We start from the raw sequence: 19,151 nt of genomic DNA on the forward strand, positions 1-19,151 counted from the left end.
GAATTTTTTTAAGTGTCAAATAGTTTACATTTTTTTAATTTCATGGTAAAAATGGTAAATGATATTAAAGAACTGATGCTTCACGAAATAAAACATGTAAAAGAAAAGCAAACTCATAAATATATGCCACATTGCAAACATTAATATGAATGAATAAATATTTCCGAACTTTACACGCATTTAAATTTCAACTTCATTAGATCTCCCAACGCTCTCTGGCCTGATATATATTTCAGTATCTTCTATAAAGAAACCAAGTCCGGGTAGCGATCTTTGTAAATATTAGCCAAGTCGAGCATTTGAAATGAGGAGAATAATACATACGAAATAGGATTCAATGGTTCTGTGCATCAAGTCGGATTGATTTTATCATTTCTGAGGATAAAATGACTGAGTGAAGGAGTTGGTGGTGGGTACGAAATGAACCTAAATTAGACAATATCGGTGCTTTGCATAATGTGGGGAAATGAGAACAAAATATGTATATTAACGTGACTTTTACATTGATAAAAGTTAAGTTTTAACTTGAATGATTATTTTCTACGTCTTTTGCGTGTAATGGTGCTTAAAACTTGTCGATTATATGATGTTTAGTGTAACTACTAATAGAAATATTTTATTAATGGTATATTTCTTTACATTCAATTTTAAGATTTAAGTTTTTATCTTTATTGACTGAAAAATCTGATAAGCAAAATAATAACCATTTTTTTGCCGATTTTCCCAGTAAAAGTCAGAGAAAGAAGAACAACATCGATTACGATTTTTTTTTCTTATTGTTGCATTAATAAAGCTATTTTTATTCGGGGGAAAAAACAGCACCTCTTAGAGCGATTGGCACCAAAATTGAACCAACGCTTGTTTACCTATAGGTTCACATTAAAGTTTCATTAAGGACGTAGCATTACTTTTTGAGATATAGCACTTGCAAAGAAAAAGAAAGAACGTTCGATTGCCCCCCACCTCTTTTTGCCCACCCCCTTTTCAGCTCTTCACGCCAAAATAAAATCAGCTCTTGTACCCTAAGGGCTACTTGTCAATATATTTTTGTTAGATTCCGTTCATTATTTCTTGTGATATAGCGGTGATAAGTGACGCAAAAAATGTTCTATAGCTCAGCCCCTGTTTGAGCTATTGACAACAAAATTGAATCAGCACCTGTACACGTTATGGGCAACATATAGAACAAATTTTGTTTGATTATGCCAGTTACATCCTGGGGAATAGCAGGACTCGAGAAACGTTCTATTGCTGCACTCCTCTTGGAGGAATTCGCACCAAAAACCAATGGGAACAAGTTCACATAAGGGCACATACGTGTACTAAATTTCGTTTGATTTTTTCCGGTAGTTTTTGCAGTAGAGCGGCCACAAAAAACCGGTCACACACATACGGACACTCACAAACAGACAGACGGACATTTTCCGAAAATGGTCGAAATAGACTCAGCACACCTGAAAACGTTCGAATCCTTTACATTTCGAAATTCGAAAATTTGCACGAAACCACTACTTTATTCTATATATTAGATACTAGCCGCCTTCGGCACCAGTTGGTCCACCTTTTTACGCCATTCGCCTTTTTGCGCCAGGGATGCTGCCTTCGGCGGCTGCTTAGACAATTTAGCGACGGTATTAATCAATGTTTTTCTTTACATATCAATATTATCATTTGCCTTTTTACGCCAATGTTGACGCCTTCGGCAGCTGCTTAAATAAATTTCGTGGCGCTATCAATCAATCTACATCTATCTATATCATTAGTAGTTTGAATAGAATATTTTCTAGACCTATTTTCAGTTCCGTCGTTTGGAATACGTTTAAAGGAAGGGAGGGGAAACACAAACGGTGTACTCTTCATGCAAATTTTGTCGAAAAATAACAAAAAGCACTCTTACTTTTATGTGAAAGCATTGTTTTTTCAAAGTCATGATGTGTGTGGGGGGGGGGGGCATTGACAACCCGTTTAAATTTTTTAAATGACGGGCATGTCTCTTTCTTGCTGTCCATCTACTATATCGACCTCTATATTTGTCTATCTATCTGTCTGTCTATCTATACGATCTATGCCTATCTACCTCTGACAGTAATTAACAATCTTTTTTTATTTATGTAAGTATTATTTCGAAAAAAAAAAACATTTTTCCCATTCAATCTCTATCTCTGTATGTACCTAACCTAACCGCCAATCCGTAACAAAAACACAGATCATGCAAAAAAATCGCTTGCTTTATTTATTTAATCAAAATAGTCCGCAAAAAAAAGGCTATGTTTTCCGTAAAAAAAAAAAAAAATGGTGAAAATAATGCAAACAATTTCAGTTGGATCACGTGATGAGGTAAGTTCGGAACTCAGCCGGCAAGTGAACAGCTCGCGTTGTGTCCTGCATTAAAACAATTGTTAAAAAAAAGTATTGCATAGTCTTTGAAACTTTTGTCTTCTGAAGGGGGCGGAATGTTTTTACTATTACTAACTAAAATTTTAGAATTGAGGGTTCAATACTTGTCCCAGGATGGGTTTCTAAAAAAACTAAACCCAGAAAAAGAAATGTAAAATAAAGGTTTTTTCAAAAATCTATAAAAAATACAAAAATTGCTCTATCTTCAAAATTTTCTCATTCATCATATTTAAAATTAAATTTACCACACAATAGTACAAAAAAAAAAAAAAAACCGTCTGGCGCGATTGGTTCGGGATCTGTGAGATCAAAAATACTAAAAAGTGCTAAAAATAACATAAAACATTAAATAACTTTTTTTCTAATTAAAATATCAAAAATCGAAGCCCGAGGTGCACATCTTTGGCAAAAACTGCACCTGTATACTAAATTTTATCTTTCTAGGCCTTACCGTTTTCCTGGGATGCACGCACCAAATACACACACACACAAACATCTTATTTTATTAATAGAATATAGAAGAAAGTAAAAAGGGGAACCTTATTTAAATTGCATTCTAAATAATGAGACATGTCACTTTTCCTGCATCCTAAACGTCGAAAAATATGGCAAATTGTTATCAAATATGCCTGTCACTGGTATTTAATAAGAAAAAGAGCGAATTTATTTCATAATCAGAAATATGCTCATCCAAATTTTTCAAGATTGTTAACACGAAATATATATTGTTTTTTACAGAAACATGACATTTTACATCAAAAGTCTTGTTAAGCATAACTTTAAATCTTTATTTTTTTATACTTTAATTTCGTACTGAAATTCTCAAATGTTCTCAGCAGATGTATTGATCACAATAAGTATAATTACTTTATAAATTATATTTTTGCAATTATAACTTCTTAAATATTTCGAAAATTAAATGTTTTGGGCACATACCGTTTGTGCTTCAATTTTTTAGAAAGGATTATATGCCTGATTTCTAATAAAAATCTCAAAAGCTGAAAGTACAAAAATAGTTAAGATGGTAAAACTGCTAAGATGGACTTAAGATACATTTTAGGGAAAAAAAAAACATTAACTTATATAACAAAAAACCAGGAAGGATTACACAACTCGCACTTTACTAAAATTAAAAGAAAAACTTGACGATTAGAGGGAGTGAGTGCAGGCTTGTTTTTTCTATAAAGTGAGGAAATTCCCCTATTCAAGCAAGACCATTTATTGCTCGAATCATATGCACTATCTAGATAATAACTAGTCGAGCCGTACGGAACTCCGCACTGTGCTTCGAATCGTTTCATAAGGCATTTCGCTCTTTAAAAATTGCAGTGGAAGAACATTATGAAGAAGAACCGAACAAAAGTAAGTGCAGAAGAGAAGGCATGTAATTTAAAGACATCAGTAAAAACACCTCGTTAAATACAACGTTGTGATAATTTGATCATCGCTCACATTTTGGTTGTACGTATTTTCAATGCAAATATATATATATCTATATATATGATCAAAAGTGTGGCTGAGTAGTGACTCGTGAAAAAGCAATAATTGTACATGTGAAAACACAGGTTGTGGCAAATACAGTCCTGCCCATGTGAGCATCTGACGGGAAAAAAAGAAACATTAAAGAGATATTTATTGGCACGAATTCGAATTGGCGTCATTCTAATTAACAGCCCGACATCCCAACAAACCTAGCAATTGCACCTTCCTTTTCGAAAGTTATTCATTAAAGGAATGCGTAGTAAAAAACAGCAAAAAAAGCTTTGTGCCGAAAAAAAAAATAAGATCATGCTTCTATGTTTTGTCATTAACCAGCATGATACGATTTAAAATTATTCGTAAAGCATGGAATTTGCTTAAAGAATGACGAAGATCTCTCGTAGCGATTGAAACAAACATTCTAGAGAAATAATAAACTAGATTGAAAATAAGTGTTTTTATTTTTGAATATTGAACTCTTTCACATAGAAGGTTGCTTTAACCGTTACGGCTTAAATGCTCGCACATGTTTCTTTTTTAATCGAACGCTTGAAATCAAAAACCAAAACCAGTTGAACTGAGTCCGTTTTTTAAGTGTAATTTTTCGAATATAGACAAAATGTATTTTTTTTCAGCCGAAAGCAGAGGAGTAGAAAGTTATTTCTTACTAATGAAGTTGATAATAATTTTAATGTTTTATATCGTATTTGAATAAATAATTAAAGATTTATAGGGTGAAACTCGTTGTATTAATTTGGCGTAGTTTTTTTTTTTTCATTTGTACAAAAGTTTGAACACTGCCATTAGAAAAAATCTACATTTCAGCATACAATGAAAATGGTTTTCTGCATAAAAAGGATTCCTTTGAGGTATATCTAATACTTTTTTTAAGCTTACATTATGCTTAGTGCTCTGGACGGAGTCAAAGCTTTAAAAAAAAAAAAAAAGGAAGAACACCCTTTAACAGTCAACTTATCTGAATGATAACTGTAGCCTGCATAAAGGAAATTGAAACACCAAGTAGCATTCCCATCGCATTTATTTTTTTACGTGTGCTATCTGTTGTATGTTATGAATACATGTAATGCGTAATATTAATGTAAATTTGATATTATGTCGGACAGCCCGAGCTTGCCCGAAGTTCAGATAGTTGATAGCTGAACGCTCTACCGAAAAAAGCTTATCAATTTAACCAAAACACTAAGTGCAGTGCTTTTAAGCTTTATGAAATAAAAAAAAAGAAAAAGAAAAATGAACACACACACACACACAGTTTTTTTCTTGCCGAAAACGACGTAAAAATTGGAAAATTGTATTAGAACTTTGAAAGAAAAAAAAAATCTGCATAAGAGCCTGATAAGTTTTAAAATGAGAGGGGAATCAAACATAAAATAAGATATTGAAGAGAAATGTTTTTATTTTTGAAAATTTTTACAATTTGTTACCGCAGGCTGCTTGAACCGTTATAACTTAGATGGCAGCACGTGTTCATCATTTAACAGCACGGTTAATACAAAATAATTTGAACTAAGCTCTTTTTTAAGCGTAGCTTTTCGAATGTAGTAAAAATGTGATAGGCTATTAGTTTTTTACAAAAAGTAGAAAAAAAATGTAGTTCACCCTTCAAAGTAATTTTTTTTATTTGTACAAAGAGTCAAAAACTCATTAGAAGAATCTATATTTCAATATACGATTTATTAGTTTTTTCTGAACAAAAAACAATTCCATTGTAGTCTGAAATCTTAAACCTGATACTTATATTTTCGCTTACATTATGCTTTAATTTCCTTACTGCAGCCAAAACTTTAAAAACAAACAGAAAAAGAAAAAAAAAAAACCTTACAATTCAGAAGTAATTTAGCACGTTACATCAAGTTTTCATAACAACAAGGAGCATTTCCTTCTCATTTATTCTATTCCCTCACATTTGTTATTGACTTCATTAAGTGATTATGTAATGCGCGATATTTTTCTAATTTTTTGATGCATATTGTCCAGACGTGGGCCCGAATACGCATCTCCTGGTTACGAAGAGAACGCTCTGCCGATCAAGCTATTCAGCTTTGTCGGTCATCGTGCAAGTTAAAGTTATAAATTTAACCGAAAACCTCATTCTGGTTCTTTAAAACAGGATTTTTGGCCGACAAAAAAAAACAATTTTTTGATCGTGGGTCTATTTTTCGTCAGTAGCCAGCACGATAAGCTTTAAAATAAGGTGTAAATCAAAGAAATCGATCAAGAATTGAGGAAAATCTCGCGTAGAAACCAAAAACAGGCTACAGAAATAATATATAAAGATTCTATTTCCTTAGAATTGATTTAAAAACCTTTTTTTATAATCTTTCAGACAATCACATTTTGTCAGATTTATCATTTGTTTGCACATAACACCCTTTTCAGAGCTCCAAAACCAAAAATGTTAAAAACTTAAAGTATAAAAATATTAAGTAACGGAAAAAGAAGGCACTAATTTGCATGAGAGCTGCATGTTCGTGTTTTTGGTGCACAAGGTATCCCTTCTCCCCGCCCCCCCCCCCCAAAAAAAAAGTTTGTTTATGAGTGAAAAGAGGATTGAAAAGAGATCCAAATGATTGAATCATTTTTGGTATTTGTTTTACTCTACATACACAAAGCTATTTATTCAGTTACTATGTTAGATCCGTGTTTCATCGCATGAACTATAAAAATAACATGGAATCTGTATCTTTATAGTGAAACAAGTGTTTGAATCAAATTCCATAAATAACAATTGAATACACACTGTAAACACGATTCAGAAACTTTCCTGGAAGTTAATGGGCAGCTGACTGGGGGTAGCCCAACTTCTTCCAGTAACATATCTTACAAAAGTCAGGAACGTTTTCCGCTAAAATTCAGTAACCTTCCTGAATTTACCCTGGAAACCTCCTGAAATATTCAGAAATCTTCTTGTTTAAAGCCAGTCGTGTCTCTGGAAGTTTAGAGTAAACTCTGGTAGGGGTAATATAATAACTTGGCACTTTCGTGCATTTTCAGGAAAGCCCCAAAAACAGTAGTATAAACATGGCCAAAGCTAAAACAGAATTGCAAGCAAGTATCAAGCATTTTACTCGCCTGCAATTCTTGCAAAGCCCCCGTAGTCCATAGACTAATTTGCACTGTATGGACGCCTTATCAATCTGTACTAGCCGCAATGGAGCTGACACCGATACACTTTATAAATACGAGTAGTTAATTTTTAAACTTGGAGCTTATAACAGTTTTTTTTTGCAGAAGTGAGAAGTCTGAATTCGGGCGATTTATAGCAATTCAGGAAACGTTTTGACAATGATACTTGAATTTTCCAGGAAGTGGATAAAAACCACTGAACTCCCGGAAGGTAACACGGAAATACTCAGCAACGTTTCGGAATTTTTTTACAGTGCAGTCGAACCCACTTAATAGAATAGGTATGCGGGCTCAACTGTAATATTTTTTGGTCTCGGTAAGGCACATATCGTAAGAGATTTATCTGTTACCGAGAGAACAATGACGTTTTAACACTGTTCCTAAACTCTTACAAAATATAACACTAGGTACTATCTAAAGGGTGTCCTAAAACAGACTGACTGTTTTTAAAAATTTATAACAGGAAAACGGTTAGTGATAAACAAAAAGTAATTCCTGCAGAAAATTCACTTGGCGGGCTGTACATTTTTCCTACCAGAGTTGCAAATTTTAGTTCACAAATTTTACAATAGATGGCGCTGTAGATTGTAAGCTCGTAAATCAAAGAAATATACTAAATTACATCATACTTTTTTGAAAAATATATTTAATGATCCAAAAGCTTAACAATATTTTTAAAATTTCCACCGTCGGCTGCAATCACATGTCGCAATCGGAGAAAAAAATCGTTGAATTTCAATTCTTCCTTTTAGATTTATGGGCTGACTATTTCAAACGCCATGTGTTGAAAAAATTTTCAACTAAAATTTAGAACTCATGAGGAAAAATTTACTGCTCATCACGTGTATTTTCTTCAAGAACTTGTTTTTTATCATTAACCGTTTTCCGGTTATACATTTTTGAAAACAGTCAGTCTGTTTCAGGACACCCTGTAGAAGTTGAATGCATGTTTTTTGTACAGCTCAAATGATGAAACAATGATCTACTACAATGGTGGTAAAAATTATAGGGACAGATCGATAATTACGAGACTGCTCAAGATTTAGAAAATTGCTTAACTGAAGGATACGTATGTGTAATCCAAAACGTTTAAATTTTCAAACCGACAGTAATAGGTTAAATGATATATTTAAATTACAGATGTCATAATGTACAGAATATTTCTACAGACATTATGACTGGGATGATAATGCTGAATGTTTATATTGATTTTATTCAAATGGAACTATTTTTATCTAACTTTTATGATCATTTTAACACTGATACAAAATGAAAGCAATCTCAGTTTGATTTGATTTTTTTTCTTTTTTAGCTCAAAATTACACTCGTATGTTGACTAAAATATTATGTGAAAAAGAAAATTAAAAAATAAACAAATAAGCAAGAATATAGCAAGAGTATAAATGCTGATGCGCATATTTTTTTTTTTTTTTTAATACGTAAACGGTACAGATAATCGACCCAGCGTTTTGTATCGTGTGTTCTACGCGAATTTCACTGGTGATTTTTGAAACTGATAGAATTTCTTAAAAGAACAGATAAAAACAAACATAGTAATACACGAAATTTAATCTAAATAAGTTGAAAAATTCATTAAAATACTATAGGCACCTTAATTTTATATTTCCTCGAGAATTTTCTTTTACATGTCGCTTCTACATGCAGCGCGTATTTTTTAAAATTTAGAAATGGTCAATGTATTGTAACTAAATTTAATAATGCACACAATAAGGGATTTGGGGAAGCAATGCAACTAACTCTTTTTTTTTATTCTACCTTAAAGCTTTTAGTTTCAGATAGTTAATACAATATTTACTCTCATCAATTTTTCCTAAAAGAAATCATAGCCTTTAACCCGAATTTCCGTATGCATGTATTCCATCATTTAAACTGCGGATAAAGAAAAAAAATCCGCTTTTAAAATAATGAAAATAAAAGTCTGAGTTTAAAATGATTTACTATTTTAACATTACCTGATTTAATCATCAAAAAATGTTACAGCACTTTAGCCTGTAAACATCCAGAAAAGGCCAATACCTTTCTATGTTTCTTCTTCTTAAATCAATTTCTTGACACTTTGGATGCTACAAACGGAGCATGGAAACTTTTCTGTGTCATAATCTTATTACCTACTGGCAAATTCTCTTCTTAGCGGAATAAAACTTATGAATTCTATTCAACTTTTCAGCCTGAAGAACACCGCGTAAACTAGAAGCAGATTCGAAGAAAGGAAAATATTCAATCATGCGTGAATTAAATTAAGGAGAAATAAGTGAATTCTTAGGGGATATGTACTTATTTTTACAATGCGGAAAACTACATTCAGTTGAATATGTGCATATTTAATGCAATTTTCGAGTGAAATAGATACGTTGGATGTATTTTGCTTCGTGCATATCATAAGGTTAAGTTCTTAAAAACACATTCTAATGCATAACAAAATTTAACTTATATAATATCAAGAACAAAGGTTTTTTGACGTCGCTAAAAAATTACGTAAGTTTTTGTCACATTTTAAGAGATCTTAGAATATTTTACTTTAAATTAAATGTAACATTGTGCGTTAAACGTAAATATTACTCATGTAATTCCTTAACATAAGGTTTATATATATATATATATATATATATATATATATATATATATATATATATATATATATATATATATATATATATATATATATATATATATATACTTCCTTCAGTACGCATAGGGGAAACTGGAGTAATGGCGATCAGCGGGTACTGGCGGTCGCTAGGATTTCTCGTGAAGTGAATAACTCAGATTTGAACTGATTGGTGCTGTCATTTTACGGCAGTTTATAGATGTACTACTGAAACGTTGGCAATCTTTCCAGTCGTCGTTTGTCTGTTGTGTAAGAAATACTCTTTTGACGTTTTGTTTTATAAGAAAGAGAATAGTTTAATCCCCTATCAGCACTTACTCTTTACCTTTCTTGGAACGAGACTGATCTCACAAGAACAATGTAAGCCATATTGTTGTATCACGTAGTTTTTAAGCATTGGTATTTTTTTTTAGCCTTTGAGTAAAAACATGCAGTGGGGGTAATGACGGTCACTACACTCGGGGTAATGGCGGCGCTTCCTGAGAGGTATTATGTGACATGTGCTCTGGAAAGTAAACTTAAGTCGAGCTTCTAAAAGCTCATAAACTTGCGTAAACATATTGGCATAGCCCTTATATTTGTAATACATTCTTTAGCATGGAAAAATGTTTTTTTTTTAATTATTGACTTTTTATTATGTCTATATTTTCAACTCATTTTTGTAATATCTAAAAAGCGGAATTATGTGATAAAAAAACATAACTATTTCGGTTTAACGTGCTTATGTCATTGAAAATCTTCATATTTCTTTTTTTTACAGCCACTAAGTAGTAAAGACACTACTGGCAGTCATTACTCCAGGGCAGGGGTAATACCGGTCAAAGCGAATTTTGCAATATTTTTTATTTTTCCAATATGTAAGATTAATTTAGGCTGAATTTAAGTCTGCAATAGGTAAAATATAATATATGTAAGCAACTTTGCATGATTGCGTTTCAAATTTAACAAGAAGTAAAGTTTTATATTCATTTTCCCTTAGGTAACTGCCATTACCCCAGTCTCCCCTAAACAAGTAGATTTCGATTTTTTTCTACGGCTCTTGTTTTTAAATAAAAAATAAAGTTTTTAGCAAGTTATTTCGTTTTAGAAATGTCCATGCGAGCAAATCGCTCAGGTATAGATTTCGACAGTTGAACTACTATTTCACTGGACCGATAAAACATCTCTTTAACTTATTTTTGTGTAATAAATGTTTAAAATTAGCATCGCGACAGAAAAAAATAGACAATATCTTGCCATATCTGGTATTCATACACCTTCTACCCAAATCTTTCCCCATGTACTTCAGATTGCCACTGAAATCAGATTGCTCTCCATATAAGTATGCGCAAAACTATACACTAGGGTGGAGGGGCAAATTAGGAAATATGAAATGCCTATATGTGGGAAAATTCCCTCGTATCAAGCCTATTTATCATACAAAAATCTCGGCTAAATCAAGTAATATCTTTAGCTGCCCAAATGACTTTCAATTTTAGGTATTTAGCCTGACTTTCCCCCAAACTGGCGAAAATGGAGGGATAAAATATAAGTTTCTCTCATTTGCAACTACAAGCGTTTAGGAAAAACTTTTGAGAAATATATACTTCATGTATAGTTAGTTGAATGATCATGGGAACTGCGAAATGGCCACCAAATGTGCATTAAGCGATCCCATTGCATGCATATGCTCTGCCAACTCTGGCTTGTCCTTTCTTTGCGTTCACTGCTATCAACTGCGTTCATTATTCTATTTGATTGTCCTGATACTTGAAAGCTTCCATTAAGCTTGAAATATTTTAGACTATTGAACTTTTACTTCAAATGCAGAAGAAGATGCTGTTTAACAAATAAATTACTTGAAAAAAAAGAGCTCACTTATAAATAAAGATCTATTTTCAACATTGTAAAAGTTAATTAATCTTCCAAATGCAGTACGGTATGGTGTGTCTGAGAGATAAACGCCAATTCTTAAAAATTGTGCTTCAAAAGCTCTGGGAAAAATTGCCAAAAAAAAAAAAAAAAAACAAGTCTACCAAAGTGTTACATTTGAAAGTGTTACCCAAGTTACACTTGAAATAAGAAATGGAGAATAACTCTTCATCAGAATATTCTGTACTTTGATGATCGAAAAGGCAGTTTATGTTCAACTATTCGTAGATTCAAATGATATAAAATTATACATAAAATACACCGCCAGCTCAGTCATTACATCACGATCACGGAATGATGACTGAGCTGGGGGTGTATTTCATGTATTTCTGCCTTAGCCCTGACTTAGGGCGGTACCTTACTGCAAAATAGATGTAAATACATTATTTTATTATTTCATTTTCGTCAGTTTGGTGAAAAATCAGGCTGAATACGTACTTATAATTTGAAAGTCATTTAGACAGCTAAAAATTATGTATCTTAGCTGAAGTTTTGTAAGCTAATAGGTTTGGTAAGAGACAACTTTCCCACAGAAAGGCGTTATGTATTTCTCATTTTTTTTTCATTCCACCCTTGCATACATCCGAGAAACAGGCCGCCTACAAAGGCGTTCGTGTGTGTGGGACATGGACGCCACCGCCCAGCAAAAGTGGATTTCGGGGGACAGTGCTCAGGACCAGCCGCGCCGCCGCCGGTGGACGGTGGTGCTGCAGGCCTGGTCCAAGCTGAAAAAGGCACGGGCGCCAAAAACGGTCAAGTGAGAACAATAAGCAATCGTGATTGCTCAAAAAAATCAATGAAAGCTTACCTATCAAGTTATCTTTAAACGCGTTTTACTCAAAACTTGAAAATGGCCACTTGCATCCATTTGCTTCTCACTGCCTCATATCATGTGGGATATAATATGTCCGTATGCTAAAAATACGAGCGATGTTTTTAAATTAGGTACCGTTTTGAAATTAAAAAAAAAAAGAATAAGTACAGATAAAGTAAGGAATTTTTTCCCGCAAAAATCTATTAGCCTTACTCTATTTTTTTGGACGTTGCTCGCGTCATTTTCTCAGCATTTGTCATGGCGTGGCACAGGTGGTACAGGTCTTTGCCTACCTATTCGTAGAAAGTAGCCGCCTGTGTAGTCACGGGATAACATGTTCTCTGAACTCATCATTGATGTTGTGCCATCGACCACCAAGGCAGAATTTAAACGCCAAAACAAATGAAAGCTGCCGCGAGTGAGTCGGGGCAGCCCGGAGAATGTTCAGAAACGTCCCAGCCAAGGCGCTTTAAGAGTCCTCATGGTTGACTTCACAGGCGGCAACGAATAGGTTGCCGCCTAACTTGTACCACGCTTTGATAAATAGCTGGAAAATCACGAGAACAGTACCGAAAAATAGCGTAAGGTGCAATACATTTTTTGAACTATCTGTACTTGTTCTTTCTTTTTTCAAAACGGTACTTACTTTAAAAACATCTCTCGTATCTGCTCGCTCCAAAGATTTTAACATTTTTGTCGGTCTCTGAATATGACCAATAGTTCAATTCACAAAATCTATATTGTATAATAGAAATAAAGAAAGTAGTTGTCCCGCGGAACTGTTACATGACTTTTACATCAAAAATCTTACCTCCTTGTAGCAACAGCCCATTTCTATACCACTTTAATTTTGCAGCTGGCTTACTGTGCCTTGAAATGCAAGTTAGGGTAATTCTTTCAGCTTCTCTTACTTCTAAAATGCTCCCATTTGCATGATTTTCAATCTCCAACATTTTTGGGGGGACTAAAAAGAAATTAAGTATATTAAAAATGTCCAGTACATAAACATAAATACACATGTATATCTAAATAGAGAGTCAGTAACATGAAAAAGATATTTGGAATAAGTTTATCGAATAAAAGTATTTAATGCTGCAATTTTAACAAAAAAGAAATAAAATAATGAAATACCTACAAAAATAAAATTAATGAAAATTAATTGGTGGACTCAATGAAACCGTAACAGATTACATCAAACAAGTTTCAAAGCATCAGGGAAATCAAAAATTTTAATAATTCGAGAAATAAATTTAACATACCTGTATTTAAACTTTAGCTTCACTTATTCTACTATGACTCAATGACTCTCATGCTACACATTCCCAGTACACATTGAAAGCACGTATAAAAACACTTTAATTTTGAAAAAGTGTTCCAGGTGCCGGGCTGTGCACTAAAATGTGTTGCAAATGTGCTCCGTTAAGAAGAGAGTGAACTGAAATGCTCTCCAAATCTATTATAAATGTGTCCCACTGAGGATATTTATTAAATCTGAACTTTGTATCAAATTAGAGAATATATTGGAATCATATTTGGTGTCAAATCAACGTATTCAAAAAAGTAAACTTCTAAGTGTTTAAAAAAAGTGACAAGTGTTTCAAATATAATGAAAAAGAATCGGGAGATTTGCAGAGCACCTAATGGAAGTGGAAGTATGTATTTTTTATAACTCTGTCATGCTTTTTATTATTTGTTTCCTGTTGGTTAAATTCATTCGTTCGTTGTTCTACAATGTACAAAAAAGTTTTACATACCAACGTGCTTAGTAAACGTTTCTCTAAAATGTACTTTTCCAACCAAGAAGTTATTGAAGTTATTGAAATTGTATTTAAACATATATGTATGGGAGCAAAATAATACAAACACTTATGAAATGAGATAAAAACTTTGTTATCAGCAGGAGGTTGCAACATCATTTGACTAAAAAACAGATTGTTTACGACATAATCTACATACATAATCTACATAATGTTCTATTTATATTTAGTTCTATCATGCCATACATACATACTTTATGTAGCAATGAATTCCGTGCTTTAACGGTAACATATATTATTAAAAGCAAGTTATGTCACTTTTGAACATATTTATATCCAATAAAAATACGTTGACAGTTGTAGAAAGAAAAATAATAAAGCAGGTGGTAAAATGTTTTCTCCTTATATGAAACGCACATCAGAGATAAACAAAGGAAAAGAATAAAGGAAATAGCTGGCTTGATATCAATGATCTTTCCCCTTTTTTCATCTTCTGTCTAATAACCATATCATATTTCTGATGTTCTGCCTTTTCCTGTCGATTCATTGATTTACTTGCCGTTAGTAGTGTCAAAAAAATATATAAGGAAATATGCCTTTATTTTTACACACAATTGCTATTTTGGTAAGTAAATATTGTTTATTGCTGAATGTAGTAAAACCGTGTTATTTACGTAGTTAAAGGCATCATTACTTAAATTGTACCTTAAATCAAATCTCAACTAAGAAATCTTTTAAACTTCGATCTTGGTATTAAAAAATTATGTACGTAAAATAATAGACACGTTATCTCTGTAGCTGCTTTGTTTTGTAAAATCTTTCCCACTTCATTAAACATTCTTTTGTATTCTTCAAAAATTCTCAGGAAAAATATATAAATATAAATACAGTGAAACCTCGATTTTTCGTTTATGAAGGGACTGGGTTGAAAAAAATCTAAAATGCAAGAAAAATTCAAAACATGGGAAATAAATAGAAAGGAAAAATCAAACAGAAAACAACTAAACGTAGTAAAGATGACTCTTTCAAGATGTATAATTTCCATATTTGATGAAAAGATTTTTAGTATACAGACTATTTTAAATGATTTTAACACATTTAGTTGAGAATTCGGGCGTTTAGGTTGAAAATAATAGATTGTTTTCTAGTCATTGAGTTCAAAGTAAATGGTTTTCTCCCTGACTTTTATGAAAACGAAATGTCTTTTACTATGTGTAAGCCTATGTGTACTTGTCCATCTTCATTGGGGGACGAAAAGTCCGGAAGGACGGCTACGGATGGAGCAGTATCATTTCTGTTTTCATAGATTAACTTTCAACAACAATATCTTTAAAAAAAATCCAAATTAAACATATTGCTTATTTTAGAACATGTTTTTCTTTTTTTTTTTACTTCCCAGGGATAACATGAAATGCGGAAAATTAATGAATAACAAACTTACAATCTGGGTCATATTAACCTTATTAGTATATGGAAAAACCGGGACTCGATGAATAAAACGTGAAATGCGGGAAAATCGTAGATTTGGGGAATCAGTGTTAAATCAGGGTTTGACTGTACCGATCGTGGGTATAACTTAACTTTTTCATCTATCGAAATGCAATTATGCAATAAACGATTTCATTCTACTAGCAAAAGTATACATTAGGGTGAATCGAAAAAAAAATGTTTTCGGAATTTCAAATCGGCCAGGTTGAGAAAAGTTGTGTCTACAAAGACTAAACAATTACATGTTAAACTTCAAGTTGGTCAGATAATATCTTAATGCGCTGCATTGCGATCAAAAATCACAAAGTGAGCCTAAAAATGCACTTTTTCTTCTTTACGAAAACATTAACTTTTATTAATTTTTCAAATAGGTCAGGGTGAAAAAAGGTACCCAATGAAGTGAAATACTATAATGTAAAATAACATCAGAGTCCGATGAAATCTTTATGCACCACTTGGCAGTCGAAATTCACGTATATTGAACAAAAAAAGAGATATTTTTTCGTTAAAAAAGACATTAATTTTTTAAACTTTTTAAATCGACTACGGACAGAAAAGTTACCAATAAATACGTTCTTTAAACTAGCCCACTAGCCCAAATATAATTAAAACTACCTAGCATTTTACCTTTTTTTTGTGTGTACATATGCGAACTTTCGATGAAAGAAAATCGTAAATATACACATAAGCGTTATAACATGTTACAATTAGATTACAGTACAGGAAAGGCACTCAAAAAGTTTTTTTTTGTATTATTTTAGTAAAGAACATTTTATAAATGAACCACTGTACAGTAAAATAAAATTTAAAAAAAAGGAAGTGACAGAGAGAAAGAGATCTACAAACTGAAGCAGAAAATCTTCAGGCAAATTGAATAGAGAACTCTGAGTTCATATTGAAAATATTCATACTTTCTCGTGACTGAATCGTTGCTAAAATAAAGCCATGTCGTTATTCTTCTCTTCAAACTTTACTTGTTGGTTCTTTTCCTATTTTAACACATCGCTCTGTTGCTTGAGTATGACATGGAAAGTTAGGAATGAAAATATTAAGCCTGCGTTCCTGCTCCGATATTGCATTTAAAATTTCAGAATCTGCATTGTTTTTCGTAATAGGTGGCTCATGTTTTTCAATTTCTTGCAAGTTGTCAAGACTTGTGTAGTCATTGCATCAAAGTTCAGGGCAGGAATAACAAATTTCCTCGTAGACTGTAAGGATTTTGTTAGTTTTCTTACTTCCATTATTTTTCTTAGGACCAGCTGACGTACGTTGTATCTTTCACCTCAAATCATTGAGAGTAAAATATTTTCTGTTGTGCGAAGAAACTGTTCCTTCGTATGACAGGATCGATAATTCTTTTCAAATTCTCTTTTAAGTATATCAATCGATTAATAGAATTCCAAAGCTCACCTGCGTAGCTAGAAAGTTCTACAACACATCAGTTTACGTCAAAATGATCGTGTGCTGTTTACTAAAATTTCAGATCCTCAGTCTTAGACTTAGAGATTACTTACCAAATGATTTTCGAGGTGATGAGTCAAATGTTCGATATTCTGACATTCTCGCACTCGTAAAAACATTAACGCCTGGCCTGAAATGGTATAATGGGATGTTACTCAATTTCTAAAGCATAAATGATTTTCAACCGTTAGAAATCCACGAGATTAAACTTCGAACCATAACCCTAGAGCTGGGCTTGGAATCCTTTGACATATGGATCATTTGAACTGTGCTTGGGGCTCTTGAGTATTTTAATAAAATATTAAAAAATATCTGCCAGAGTGCCATTAGCCAATGTTTCAAGTAAAATCTTTCATCTTAATTCATTCTTCATATTTCAAAGAATGTTAATCATTTTCGTTGCAAAAAGAACTTTTTGATCTATTATTCCAAAAGGAAAAGTGGTGGATGGTAAATTATACTCTAACCTTAGAACTACAGACAGGAATAGGAACATGAATATTAAGACTGTATTTAATTAGGCTTGCCAGACGTCCCGGTTTCACCGGGAAAGTCTCGGATTTCAGAGGAAATCCCGGTGTTCTGGCTGGTTTACTTTAGGTCCAGGAAAAAGATAAATTTGGTTAAATGACCAAAAAAGTCTAAAAATAATTAACTGTTAAGGATTAATTTTGATAATTACTTTGCCATTTGCAACAGACTTGTAAAACTAATATCGAATCAGCTTGTGAGGATTTTCACAACAACATTTAAACCATAAAAGAGTTTCTAAAAAATACCTAGCAAATGAAAAATACATGTAAATGTTGTTCAAGCTTTTATTCCTCATTCAAAGCATTTCTTCTTACTAAAGTAACTAACAAATATTAACATGTAAGAAATAAAATTTTGAAATTTATCTGCTTGTGTCAAGCAATATTACCCCCTGGTTTAGGTTCATAATTAGTATTTATTCATAGCATGGAGAATAATCTACCCTCTAAATAAGGTTAAAGACCAGCCAGGAGTGACTAACCTTCAGGGTTGTTTGTAATCCGAAGTTTCCAAAAAGTTTGGGCTGACAACCCATTCAAAAACTGAAAAATTATTTATAAAGAAAAAAAAAAACTTTTTAAATTTTCATTTTTAATAGTCTTGTTAGCATATTTCAGAAGTTTTTACGGAGGAGGGAGGAGGGGGAGTCGAGCTTCCTCATAGTTTATGAAAATTTCACACTGTCTTCAGAAAATTTTTCTTGAGTCCACTGTCACCCTTGATTCGCTTTTGAATACTCGCGACGGGGGGGGGGAGGATTCCGGTGTACCGATTGCACATTTGAAAAATCTGGCAATAATATATTTAATCTTTGTTTTTGAAGATTTTATTACATCAAAGCTTTTTGCTCTTGTTCTATTATTGGATGGTTTATTCTCTTTGTTAAAATGTTATTATAACTGAGCAAAAAAAAATTTTTTTAATATCACTTTTCTGTGGTTATCTTACCACAGAATTCTATGTGTGTATTATCTTACCTTAATGAAAATGCGATTTGTAAATAGCGAATTACGTGTTTAATTGTTTTCTGTGGCGGATATGAATTATTTTAATTGTATAAAGCAACTTTAGTACCATTGGTCGATCTCAAAGGTTAAGTTTTTTTTTTCATTCGAAAAAAAGACTATTTTAGGGCTTGATTTGCAAATTTCGACTGCCAAATGGTGCATGATGATTTCGCCGAACTGCGATGTTATTTTACATCATAATATTTCACCCCATTGGGTTTTTTTTTTCACCCTGGCAGATTTTAAAAGTTATTAAAAATAAATGTTTTCGTAAAGAAGAAAAAATGCATTTTTTGACGCAATTTTCGATTTTTGGGGTATGAGCATGAAGATATTATATGACCAACTTGAAATTTCACATTTAATTGTTTAGTCCTTGGGCACAAGTTTCTCACCCTGGACGATTTGAAATTCCGAAAACAATTTTTTTCGATCCACCCTAGTGTACATATTACATTTCAATTAGGTGAAATAGCCAAAGAAACAACACTTCATATAAAGATCAGTTCATATTTACAAGGTATTTT

General features: G+C 32.5%; 1 protein-coding gene across 1 annotated transcript in view; it reads right to left on the minus strand.

Annotated features, from left to right (window-relative positions):
* LOC129228493 (nephrin-like) overlaps nt 1–19,151 on the minus strand; it is a 263,244-nt gene that overhangs the window by 200,962 nt on the left and 43,131 nt on the right. Inside the window, exon 5 of the mRNA XM_054863174.1 lies at nt 13,189–13,341. Within this exon, the coding sequence (XP_054719149.1) occupies nt 13,189–13,341 (153 nt within the window). The remainder of the gene's footprint in view (nt 1–13,188; nt 13,342–19,151) is intronic.

The sequence above is a fragment of the Uloborus diversus genome, chromosome 8 (assembly GCF_026930045.1).
Source record: "Uloborus diversus isolate 005 chromosome 8, Udiv.v.3.1, whole genome shotgun sequence".
Lineage (NCBI taxonomy): Eukaryota > Metazoa > Arthropoda > Arachnida > Araneae > Uloboridae > Uloborus > Uloborus diversus.